The sequence below is a fragment of the Salmo trutta genome, chromosome 1 (assembly GCF_901001165.1).
Source record: "Salmo trutta chromosome 1, fSalTru1.1, whole genome shotgun sequence".
NCBI classification, from domain to species: Eukaryota; Metazoa; Chordata; class Actinopteri; order Salmoniformes; family Salmonidae; genus Salmo; species Salmo trutta.
Window position 1 is genome coordinate 54,330,443 of NC_042957.1, and position 13,389 is coordinate 54,343,831.

The window sequence follows — 13,389 nt, forward strand, 5'->3', positions numbered from 1 at the left end:
TTTGTTTATCATTAGACGTCTGTTTGTCAGAGGATATCAACACAGAAAATATAGCACGTAAAGCATCACAATGAGCTATTGAATTCAGACGAGCTGATCTATTGGTCAATATTCATGTCTGCACAACCCATCGTAGGCGGAGTAACAGCGGTCAGATCGGTTCGGTTGAGCGGCCCCACCATAGCCTAGACAGATGCCTGAATATCAATTGTGTTGTTGCATAAAGTGTTATTACAGAGGGAGGTCGGTCTATTCGTGTGAACAGTTGTCCTCGTTTCTTCCCTCACAGCACCAGGTAAATGACCAGCTCTTTTAGGAATAATTGTAATTCTACATGGTTACATTAGCAACTTGAATACTGTCCGGCTGGATGGATTTAGGCTAAATAGCGTAACTGTGGAGGTACTTGCAATGATGTCGCTATATTACGTTCAGGACTATTGATTACCCAGATACGTTGAATTAAAATATGTTAAAGGCATATATCGCGTTATATTTATTGAAGATTTTAGTTGAATGAAATTGAAATGATGACTTTAGAGATGTTGCTACACCAAAATGGACTCCCTTGACCAGTACAGCTCTCTGATTTCAGGTGGTTTCTGTTCTTATCAAAGTGGTTAAATGTCAGATAACGTGCAGCTATCAATCTATGTGATCTATAATAGCGATATAGGTTGTTCAGGGACCTGCTGATCTAATAAATACATGTTTATTGTCTATGTTGATTGTCATGTGTGGCAAGATTGCGTACCCTTCACAACACCGTTACACCAGCGCGCGAGATTGCTCTAGTCAAGTCAGCGTAAGACGCGTGTTATTAAACGAGTCAACAATGTAGCCAGCCTGTCAGGCAAATCAACAACAACAAAAATACAATTGTTTCTGTTTGGCACTTACTTTATTCTGAATACATTTCTTCAACACGTTGAATACTCTACCTGAAAGTGAGGAATTGCTTTCCATGTTTGGCTGCAAACGTCTACTTGGATGAGGAACTTGCGATAAATTATGCTGTAAATAACAATGATGTTGTAGGCCTATTTTGGCGTGTACAGATACAATGTAGCAGTTGTTCAATCTCCTTGGTGTAACAGTTGGGATAATAGGACAATTCTCAGAGTGCAATGCATTTCTCATCCCTGGATTGAGGTACGTTTTCCCGAGCCATATTCGTGCAGGCTCCACGGTGTCTTAGTCTACACAGGAATGCTGTCCAACCCCAGTGCAGCTGTAAGCAAGCGGGTCGGATCTGCTCGCTACACCTAGACTTGAAAAGGGGGTAGCTTTAATGTCACAAAGGAATGCCACCTTGATAAGTGCCATGCCTGAGAGTGCTTAACATTTCATGACAAACATGTTGCTATACTGAGTCTCTGCCTGTCTCTGCCTCTTCCAGGTGCCACTCTTGCTCTGGTACCCCCAAAATGGCTCATCGAAGTGGGCAGGAGGACCCGGAGCGGTACCTGTTTGTGGATCGCGCTGTGGTCTACAACCCGGCCACACAGGCCGACTGGACAGCCAAGAAGGTGGTGTGGATCCCTTCAGAGCGTCATGGCTTTGAGGCGGCCAGCATCAAGGAGGAGCGGGGAGACGAGGTGGTGGTGGAACTGTCAGAGAATGGCAAGAAGGCCGTTGTCAATAAGGACGACATCCAGAAGATGAACCCGCCCAAGTTCAGCAAGGTGGAAGACATGGCTGAGCTCACCTGCCTGAACGAGGCCTCAGTGCTGCACAACCTCAAAGACCGCTACTACTCTGGCCTCATCTACGTGAGTGGTTGTGTTGTTGTACACTGTTAGAAAAAAGGGTTAGGATAACCCTTTTTGGTTCCAGGTAGAACCCTCTGTGGAAAGGGTTCTACCTGGAACGAAAAAGGGTTCTACAAAGGGTACTCCTATGGGGCCAGCCGAAGAACCCTGTTAGGTTCTAGATAGCACCTTTTTTTCACCATTTTATTATACATCTATTCACTTAGAAAGCAGATTCAACTATACTCACACATAGTGCACACAACAGACATTGCTCAATAGTTCAATATTTTCAGCAACTCTGGCGACGCATACCTTGCATGAGACCCAGACCACAGACCATGTATTGGACTCTTGATAATGTTATAATGTTGAGACAGGGTTGTTTGAGATTTTTAATTCTGTGTCCCTAACCCACTCCTTACCAAACACACCCCCTCACCTACCCCCCACACACTGACACAGCCACCGATGGAGCGGAAAATAAAATATATTTTTTAAATTACTCCTTCAAACTCCCTGTGTCTGTCTGCTCTGCACACATCAAATCATAAAGGCAGCAGGTATACATTATCCCCTGACTTGTCTCACCTACAGAACCTAACCTCTGGGGAACTCTGAGGAAATAGGATCTGAGTCTGAATAAGTACTACATACTTAAACTGCATACTAATTTTGATGTTTGATCTAGTAGAATTCACTTGTCTTTTCTGACTCACGTGTCTGATGATCAGATAAATTGACTCGCTGTACCAAAATGAACGAATGGCGGGAGTCAACGCACTCACGCATTAGATTACTAATTTAGAGTACTATTTTAGAAATTGCACATACTATAACACTTTCTTTTTTCGCATACCAGTTAGTACGCTAAAATGGGTATTCAGATACGACCGCTGTCTTGTGACTTGATTGAAGTAAAAAACACAAATACTGATCACACTCTATAACCGTTTTCATTTACATTTACATTTTAGTCATTTAGCAGACGCTGTTATCCAGAGCGACTTACAGTAGTGAATGCATACATTTCATACAATTTCATACATTTTTTTTCTGTGCTGGCCCCCTGTGGGAATCGAACCCACAACCCTGGTGTTGCAAACACCATGCTCTACCAACTGAGCTACAGGTTTTCAGATCGTTCAGACTGATGGTAAGTTCTCTCTCTGTATCTAGATTACCTGCCATCTTCTTTACTTTCACCTTTATAGGTGACATTTCTACCATAAACACTGGTGGGTCAGTTTGTTTGTACGACCCCATTCCTCATGGTTGCCCTGTTTGATCTCTGAGCTGTCTGTGGGGCTCTCTCATCTCAATGGGGTCCCTGGGTATTAAAGCAAACACATTTGGCCCTGTGTGTGGACTGTGGAGCCCCAGGTCAGGGTGGCAGACTGGGAGAGGCGCTGGCCCACCTCCTGTCACTGCTGCTGCTGTGCTCTATGGCCCAGACTGGCTGCATTAGGTCTGGGTCATCTTTATGGTCGTGAGCCTTTGTCCTCTTACCCACGAGCCGTCTGTAGAAAATACCTCCTAAAATCCCAGAATTCCATTAGATGATAGCCAGTGTCAATGATGTATATGATGTCACGCATTTAGGGAGATTCTAAAGCTACCCCTTGCTGTTGGTACCCCTTCAATGTTTTCCATTCTGGAGTCCGTTAACTTTTTTTATCTAAGCACGCGTGCAATAAAATCCAATGTCCGAGTTTGCATTGGTTTAAATTGGGTGCTTTCGCTGTGTGTGAGTTATCTGCAGCTATGTTTCAGTGCAGATGGGTCTAGTTAATGATGTCCTATATACAGTGTATCGTTGTGATCTTGACCCATTTAGTGACATGCGTTCCAGGAATAGAATGTGGATTGGTTATCACCTGAGACATGGTGAAGGGGATTCTGGAGGAACTGCAGTCTTTTTGATCTTCTTTACCAGGCTTGATGACGAATTCCACTAGATAGTAGCTTTATGTTTCTCCATGTTTCTTGAAGGCTCTCTTCATCTGTGTGTTGTTGAATAATGGCCGTAGTGAAAATTAAACTACACTGAACAAAAATATAAATGCAACACGCAACAATTTCAAAGATTTTACTGAGTTACAGTTCATATAAGGAAATCCGTCAATTGAAATAAATAAATTGGGCCAAATCTATGGATTTCACATGACTGGGAATACAGGTATGCATCTGTTGGTCACAGATACCTTTAAAAAAAAATAGGGGCGTGGATCAGAAAATCTGTCAGTATTTGGTGTGACCACCATTTGCCTCATGCAGTACGACACAACTCCTTCGCATAGATTTGATCAGGCTGTTGATTGTGGCCTGAGGAATGTTTTCCCACTCCTCTTCAATGCCTGTGCAAAGTTGCTGGATATTGGCGGGAACTGAAACACGCTGTCGTACACATCGATCCAGAGCATCTCAAACATGCTCAGTTGATGACCTGTCTGGTGAGTATGCAGGCCATGGAAGAACTGGGAGATTTTCAGCTACTGGAATTGTGTACAGATCCTTACGACATGGGGCCGTGCATTATCATGCTGAAACATGAGGTGATGGCGGCAGATGAATGGCACAACAATGGGCCTCAGGATCTCGTCACGGTATCTCTGTGCATTCAAACTGCCATCGATAAAATGCAGGTTTTTTTGTCCGTGTTGGCCTGCCCATACCATAACCCCACCTCCACCATGGGGCACTCTGTTCACGACATTGACATCAGCAAACCGCTCGTCATATGCCCGGGACATTTGAAATCGTGATTAATCCGTGAAGAGCACACTTATCTAGCGTGCCAGTGGCCGTCAAAGGTGAGCATTTGCCCACTGATGTCGGTTATGACGCCGAACTGCAATCAGGTTAAGACCCTGGTGAGGATGACGTGCACGCAGCTGAGCTTCTCTGAGACGTTTTTGACAGTTTGTGTAGAAATTCTGCGGTTGTGCAAACCCACAGTTTCATCAGCTGTCCGGGTGGCTGGTCTCAGACGATCCCGCAGGTGAAGAAGCCGGATGTGGAGGTCTTGGGCTGGTGTGGTTACACATGGTCTGCGGTTGTGAGGCCAGTTGGACGAACTTTCCCCCCTGCTACATTAACTTCCTCGATGCATACAAAGCCCTTCCCCGCCCTCCCTTCGGCAAATCTGACCACGACACCATCTTGCTCTTACCGTCTTATAGACAGAAACTCAAACAGGATGTACCAGTGACTACAACCATTCAACGCTGGTCTGACCAATCGGAATCCACGCTTCAAGATTGTTTTGATCACGCAGACTGGGGTATGTTCCGGTCAGCCTCAAAGAACAACATCGATCTATACGCTGACTCGGTGAGTGAGTTTATAAGGAAGTGCATTGGAGATGTTGTACCCACTGTGAGCAGAGGGAGCACCCCCCTAACCAGAAACCGTGGATGGATGGCGGCATTCACGCAAAACTGAAAGTGCGCACCACAGCATTTAACCATGGAAAGAGGTCTGGGAATATGGCTGAATATAAACAGTGTAGTTATTCCCTCCGCAAGGCAATCAAACAAGCGAAATGCCGTTACAGGGACAAAGTGGAGTCTCAATTCAACGGCTCAGAAACGAGACATATGTGGCAGGGTCTACAGGAAATCATGGACTATAAAAAGAAACCAGCCATGTCACGGACACCGACGTCACACTTCCAGACAAACGAAACACCTTCTTTGCTCGCTTTGAGGATAATACAGTGCCACTGTCTTGGCCCACTAACAAGGACTGCGCCCCCTCGCAAGTCTGCTGGCTCAGACAGCATCTCTAGCCGCGTCCTCAGAGCATGCACAGACCAGCTGGCGGGTGTGTTTACTGACATATTCAATCACTCCCTATCCCAGTCTGCTGTCCCCACATGCTTCAAGATGGCCACCATTGTTCCTGTACCCAAGAAGGCAAAGATAAGTGAACTAAATGACTTCCGCCCCATAGCACTCACTTCTATCATCATGATGTGCTTTGAGAGACTAGTCAAGGATCATATCACCTCCACCTTACCGGCCACCCTAGACCCACTTCAGTTTGCATACCGCCCCAACAGGTCCACAGACGATGCAATCGCCATCACACTGCACAGTGCCCTATCCCATCTGGACAAGAGAAATACCTATGTAAGAATGATGTTCATTGACTACAGCTCAGCTATAGTACCCTCCAAGCTCATCATCAAGCTGTTCTCAACCTCGCCCTGTGCAATTGGGTCCTAGACTTTCTGATGGGCCGCCCCCAGGTGGTGAAGGTAGGAAACAACACTTCCACTTCGCTGACCCTCAACACTGGGGCCCCACAAGGGTGCGTTCTCAGCCCCCTCCTGTACTCCCTGTTCACCCACGACTGCGTGGCCATGCACGCCTCCAACTCAATCATCAAGTTTGCAGACGACACAACAGTAGTGGGCTTGATTACCAACAACGATGAGACAGCCTACAGGGAGGAGGTGAGGGCACTCGGAGTGTGGTGTCAGGAAAACAACCTCTCACTCAATGTAAACAAAACAAAAGAGATTATCGTGGACTTCAGGAAACAGCAGAGGGAGGAGCGCCCCCCTATCCACAGTGGAGAAGGTGGAACGTTTTCAGGCGTACACATCACAGACAAACTGAAATGGAGCACCCACACAGACAGTGTGTTGAAGAAGGCGCAACAGTGCCTCTTCAACCTCAGGAGGCTGAAGAAATTTGGCTTGTCACCCAAAACCCTGACAAACTTATACAGATGCACAATCAAGAGCATCCTGTCGGGCTGTATCACAGCCTGGTACGTCAACTGCTCCACCCTCAACCGTAAAGCTCTCCAGAGGGTGGTGCGGTCTGCACAACAACTACCTGCCCTCCATGACACCTACAGCACCCGATGTCACAGGAAGGCCAAAAAGATCATCAAGGACAACAACCACCCGAGCCACTGCCTGTTCACACCGCTACCATCCAGAAGGCGAGGTCAGTACAGGTGCATCAAAGCTGGGACCGAAAGACTGAAAAACAGCTTCTTTCTCAAGGCCATTAGACTGTTAAACAGCCATCACTAACTCAGAGAGGCTGCTGCCTACATTGAGATCTAGTTACTGGCCACTTTAATAAATGAATCACTAGTCATTTTAAACAATTAATCACAAGTCACATTAAACAATGCCACTTTAAATAATGCCACTTTAATAATGTTTACATATCTTACATTACTCATATCATATGTATATACTGTATTTATGCCATCTATTGCACCTTGCCTATGCCACTCGGCCATCGCTCATCCATATACTTATATGTAGATATTCTCATTCACCCCTTTTAGATTTGTGTGTATTGTTGGGGAATTGTTAGATTAGTTGTTAGATATTACTGTACTGTCAGAACTAGAAGCACAAGTATTTTGCTACACTCACATTAACATCTGCTAACCATGTGTATGTGGCCAATAACATTTGATTTGATTTGGTTTTCCAGGAGTGCGTAATGCGGTTTGCCAGTACCAGTGGTTAGTAGAACGGCGACGTCAAGCGCCGGAGAGAGGGAAGGGGAATAGGCGTGACATAAATGAAGAACATGTTTTTGTCAGTGGGAGAGTGCCCCAGCCCCAGGAGGTGACCTCCCCCCACAGTGTGGCCTAACCCATCCCCAGCTGCGCTGTACACTGCTGCCCCAGGCTTTGTGTGTCTGCGCTAGGGTTGGCGTGCAAAGGGAGCCCCCTGGGTAATGTGGCTCTGTGCGTTGTGGTCAGTCCCTCAGTGAGGCCCCAGTACGGCACGGTGGCGTAGCCTTGGCTCCATGCCCATCTGACGGCTCCATGTGAAGTCAGGGAGTTGAGCCAGCTCAGTGGGTAACAGGCTAACCAGAACGCCAGCTAGCGACGCTACAACCAGGCCTTTGTGTCAGCATATAATCCCCAGCTGTCAGAAAGCCTCAGCATTCTTTCATGAAAAAAGCGTCCGTCTGTCTCCCGCCCACTTCATTACAATGTGTCTGACTGTCCTGTCTCCTTTCCCACACTCACTCTCTAATTTACCATTTCTCTCTTTTCTCTGTCCTAATGCTCTGTGTTTCAAATGTTTGATTGTTCAAACATTTATATATGTAATGCAGTCTTGGCTGTGCTTCTGTGCTTGTGGAGGCCAGCTGCCTCTTGGTTGACAGGATGTAGGTGGTATCACTAATGGAAAACCCCCACTAATTAGCTGTCTTGTCATTCTTGTTTGGCTGATATGTTTCTTTATTGAGGTTCGAGAACAAGCTTTCATTCGCCTGTGCATGCATAAAGGGTACATTAACTCTCTCTCAAGAGTGGCATTGTGTTCAGGCCTCCCACATAGTCATATCTTGAGTGCTTTGTTGTTGTCATGGCATTGCCATTGCTCCATGGAGAACTCTTTTGCATGTAAACAACTTAGGTGTTACCATGAACTTGGCAAACACACACACACAAACACCATGGATACCAAACCAGCACCAGGCTTTTCATGGATCATCAGTTATCAGTGGTTGTTTTTGAATGAAATGATCCAGAAAGAGCGAGCAACAGTTTCTTTATTTGATAAAAAACCTTCTGTTTTGAGAAGGTCTGAGTAGCTTTGTGTTTAAGCTTGTGGTTAAGGTCATGGGTTAAGAGCTATGTAACATTAGTGCCTTGCATTTACAGTATATGCCACAATTCCACTTATGGCATTGCTCTCTTTCTTTCAGTTTCCCCAGGTATTATTAATATGATTATGTTAAAGCCCATTGTATTATCAAATCAAGATAGTTGAACACCCTGCTATTGGCTTGAAACTCTTTTTCATTCATTAGCTCTGCACAAAGAGTATTAATCATATTTCAAAGCATACTTTGAAGGGTTATTTATTAGCTTTTATGAATATGCACTGTCAAGGTCATTCTCCACAGATCAATGGACTAGGCCGTCCTCACCTTGCTGCAGTAGGGGTGCTATTAATTCCAAATGGCAGATGAAGGTGACTGTTCGGTCTGCTGTTGCCTGTGTGTTTCTCAGCTGTTACTAAGCCACTGTATCCCCGGATCTGATTTCACAGTGGAAATATCCCCTTCCCTGCAGCATGGTGCATGGAGAGCAGGCTGACCTGACCCACTTCCTCCAGCAGCAGGCCTGGCCTACCACTCCGTCATCCGCTGAAGAGGCTGCTACCTCCAACCCCTCCTGAGAGGGAGGGAGAGTGGGGAGGGAAGGGGAGAGGGATTCACATTTTGGTGAGAGGGAGAAAGAGAGGCCTCCTGAGTAGACTGTAGGGCAGAATGCATTTCTTTGTGTTCTGCAACGTAGCTGCATTTGTGACTGGAGACAAATTATGCATCTTTAAGGTATTGTCGGTCTACCCAGAGTAATGGCAAAACTAAACGCAAAAACTCTCCTGCAATGTTGACAGTGTTAACTCGCTATTAACACACACTCACATTTAACCTGAAAGTAAGCATAATCAGTATGATAGGAAAGTGTTATTTTAAATCAATACTGTTGATTATGTTATTATAGAGTTATTATCAGGAATAAACAAGATAAACATTGTTGTTTCATCCTGGTCTGGTGTCTAACCATCTGGACCTGCTGCAGTCTGGTGGGATGCTGCAGTGTCTCTGAGACGATTGCTGTGGGTGCAGCCAGGTAGCTCTGCCTAGCCAGCTGCCTGGGTCCTGCACGTCACGGAGGCACCGCCACACTATTAATAGCTCCTGCTTTCAGATCAAGGGAATCCATTTTTAATTAGCTACAAAATGGAGCTTCAAGTTAGAGTTACAGAGGGCTGGCTTTTCCTATTCACCTCCCCTAAGGTTTAGAAGGAGTGAGAGGAGGCTGATAGAATCGTTATGCCCTGCTTCTCTACCAACAGGGATTCTTGTCAGCTCAGCTGCCTCACAGACCAGCTCCGATTAACTGAGACCACCTCTCTCTCCTTCCTTTCCTCTCTCTCTCTCTCTCTCTCTCTCTCTCTCTCCTTACAGCCTACTCTCTCTGTTTCTCTCTGTTTCTCTCTCTTCCTCTCCCTATGTCATTGTCAGTGTTTGGCAAGGCATTCCCCTGAAAGAGCTGACTGGGCTCCTCTTACATCATGAGCATGCTCTCCAGGGCCGCTTGTCGGTGGCTGGGCTGCTGAGTCATTATCCTTCTGCGTTAATTGCTTGGCTGACTCCTGATTGTTAGACAGGGTTGCATCTTATGGGCTTCACCCCTGAGGTTTAGGATAAGGTCTAGTATGCCATATATGTTAGTGGTCTTGTAAAAATATAATTATTTATTATTATATTTCTATTGTGGTCACCTCTGCCCATTGCCTTACCCCTTGGAAGAGGTGAATGGAGCCACTGGGCCTTAGGCATGAAATGAGAGTTGTTGAAACAATTAGAAGCCTTTGAAACAGAGGCTCTGTCAGTCATGTTTGGTGTGTTATAGAACTTTCTCCCTCTCTCCCTCTCTCCCGCTTCCCAAAGGGGTAAATTGGCATGGCCGAAGAAAGTGAAATAGATAATAAACAAAAGAGAAATAAACAATCAGAAATTAGCAGTAAACATTACACTCACAAAATGTTCTAGCTATGTACAGTTAAAGTACAAAAGGGAAAATAAATAAACATAAACATGGGTTGTATTTACGATGGTGTTTGTTCTTCACTGGTTGCCCTTTTCTTGTGGCAACAGGTCACAAATCTTGCTGCTGTGATGGCACACTGTCGTATTTCACCTAATAGATATGGGGGTTTGTAAAAATTTGATTTGTTTTCAAATTCTTTGTGGGTCTGTGTAATCTGAGGGAAATATGTTTCTCTAATATGGTCATACATTTGGCAGCTCAGCTTCCACCTCAAATCAAATTTTATTTGTCACATGCGCCGAATACAACAGGTGTAGACCTTACCGTGAAATGCTTACTTACAAGCCCTTAGCCAACAATGCAGTTTTGAGAAAAATAAGAGTTAAGAAAATATTTACTAAATAAACTAAATTAAAAAGAAAGCAACACAATAAAATAACAATAACAAGGCTATAATGTGCGGGGTTACAGGTTAGTCGAGGTAATTGAGGTAATATGTACATGTAGGTAGGGGTGAAGTGACTATGCATAGATAATAAACAGCGAGTGGCAGTAGTGTTCAAAACAAATGGAGGGGGGTCAATGTAAATAATCCGGTGGCCATTTGATTAATTGTTTAGCAGTCTTATGGCTTGGGGGTAGAAGCTGTTAAGGAGCCTTTTGGTCCTAGATTTGGCGTTCCAGTACCGCTTTCTGTGCCGTAGCAGAAAATACAGTCTATGACTTGGATGACTGGAGTCTTCCTCTGACGCCGCCTAGTATAGAGTTCCTGGATGGCAGGAAGCTTGGCCCCAGTGATGTACTGGGCCGTATGCACTACCCTCTGTAGCGCCTTACGGTCAGATGCCGAGCAGTTACCATACCAGGTGGTGATGCAACCGGTCAGGATGACCTCGATGGTGCAGCTATATAACTTTTTGAGGATCTGGGGACCCATGCCGAATCTTTTCAGTATGTGAAATGGAGTGGGTCTAGGGTATCCGGGAGGATGCTGTTGATGTGAGCCATGACCAACCTTTCAAAGCACTTAATGGCTACTGACGTGGGAGCTACGGGGCGGTAATTATTTAGGCAGGTTACCTTCACTTCCTTGGTCACAGGGACTATGGTGGTCTGCTTGAAACATGTCGGTATTACAGACTCGGTCAGGGAGAGGTTGAAAATGTCAGTGAAGACACTTGCCAGTTGATCTGCGCATGCTTTGAGTACACGTTTTTTGGAGGACCAAAAAAGCCGATACCGATTAATCGGCTGTTTTTACATTTTTTTTTATATATATATTTGTAATAATGACAATTACAACTAGTTAATATTCCCTTCAAACATGAATTTCTTTTAACTAAATATGCAGGATTAAAAAAATATACTTCTGTGTATTGATTTTAAGAAAGGCATTGATGTTTATGGTTAGGTACATTCGTGCAACGATTGTGCTTTTTTCGCAAATGCGCTTTTGTTAAATCATCCCCCGTTCGGCGAAGTTGGCTGTCTTTGTTAGGAAGAAATGGTCTTCACACAGTTCGCAACGAGCCAGGTGGCCCAAACTGCTGCATATACCCTGACTCTGTTGCACAGAACGCAAGAGAAGTGACACAATTTCCCTAGTTAAAAGAAATTCATGTTAGCAGGCAATATTAACTAAATATGCAGGTTTAAAAATATATACTTGTGTATTGATTTTAAGAAAGGCGTTGATGTTTATGGTTAGGTACACATTGGTGCAACGACAGTGCTTTTTTCGCGAATGCGCTTGTTAAATCACTCGTTTTGGCAAAATAATGTGATTCAATGATAAATTAACAGGCACCGCATCGATTATATGTAACGCAGGACAAGCTAGATAAGCTAGTAATATCATAAACCATGTGTAGTTAACTAGTGATTATGTTAAGATTGATTGTTTTTTATAAGATAAGTTTAATGATAGCTAGCACCTTACCTTGGCTCCTTGCAGCACTCACATAACAGGTAGTCAACTTGCCATGCAGTCTCCACGTGAAGTGCAATGTAATTGGCCATAATCAGTGTCCAAAAATGCAGATTACCGATTGTTATGAAAATGTGAAATCGGCCCTAATTAATCGGCCATTCCGATTAATCGGTGGACCTCTAATATGTACATACGGTCACTGTGGGGACGTCGTCGTCGATGCACTTATTGAGGAAGCTGATGACTGAGGTGGTATACTTCTCAATGCCATTTGATGAATCCCGGAACATATTCCAGTCTGCGCTAGCAAAACAGTCCTGTAGCATAGCATCCACGTCATTTGACCACCTCCATATTGAGCGAGTCACTGGTACTTCCTGCTTTAGTTTTTACTTGTAAGCAGGAATCAGGAGGATAGAATGATGGTCAGATTTGCCAAATGGAAGGCGGGGGAGAGCTTTGTATGCATCTCTGTGTGTGGAGTGAAGGTTGTCTAGAGTTTTTTTCCCCTCTGGTTGCACATGTGACATGCTGGTAGAAATGAGGTAAAACGGATTTAAGTTTGCCTGCATTAAAGTCCCCGGCCACTAGGAGCGCCGCTTCTGGATGAGCATTTTCTTGTTTGCTTATGGCCTTATACAGCTGGTTGAGTGTGGTCTTAGTGCCAGCATCAGTTTGTGGTGGTAAATAGACGGCTACGAATAATATAGATGAGAACTCTCTTGGTAGATAGTGTGGTCTACAGCTTATCTTAAGGTACTCTACCTCGAGACTTCTTCTTTAATATTTGACATTGCGCACCAGCAGCTGTTATTGACAAATAGACACACACCCCCGCGCCTCGTCTTACCAGACGTAGCTTCTCTGTCCTGCCGGTGCATGGAAAATCGCGCCAGCTCTATATCATCCGTGTCATCATTCAGCCACGACTCGGTGAAACATAAGATATTACAGTTTTTAATATCTCGTTGGTAGTATAATCTTGATCGTAGGTCATCATTTTATTTTCCAATGATTACATGTTGGAAAATATGTGTTATTGTATTATTCTAGCATGGCAGTGGTGAATGTGTGTGTGAGGGTAGGGAGGGATGATTCCACTCTTTAGTGAGAATGTCAAGCCCCAGTCACATGAGAATGAGCTAATGTCCC

General features: G+C 44.7%; 1 protein-coding gene across 4 annotated transcripts in view; it reads left to right on the top strand.

Moving 5' to 3' along the window:
* The first annotated feature begins 153 nt into the window (after window positions 1-153).
* LOC115200545 (myosin-10-like) overlaps window positions 154-13,389 on the top strand; it is a 60,958-nt gene continuing 47,722 nt past the window's right edge. For 2 of the 4 annotated variants that reach the window (XM_029763687.1, XM_029763697.1), the window contains exons 1-2: window positions 154-295; window positions 1,400-1,772. In XM_029763687.1, the coding sequence (XP_029619547.1) occupies window positions 1,428-1,772 (345 nt within the window). In that variant the 5' untranslated portion in view covers window positions 154-295; window positions 1,400-1,427. Of the gene's footprint in view, window positions 296-1,399; window positions 1,773-13,389 lie in introns of those variants that run through there. The other 2 variants (XM_029763707.1, XM_029763717.1) reach the window with 1 other exon arrangement.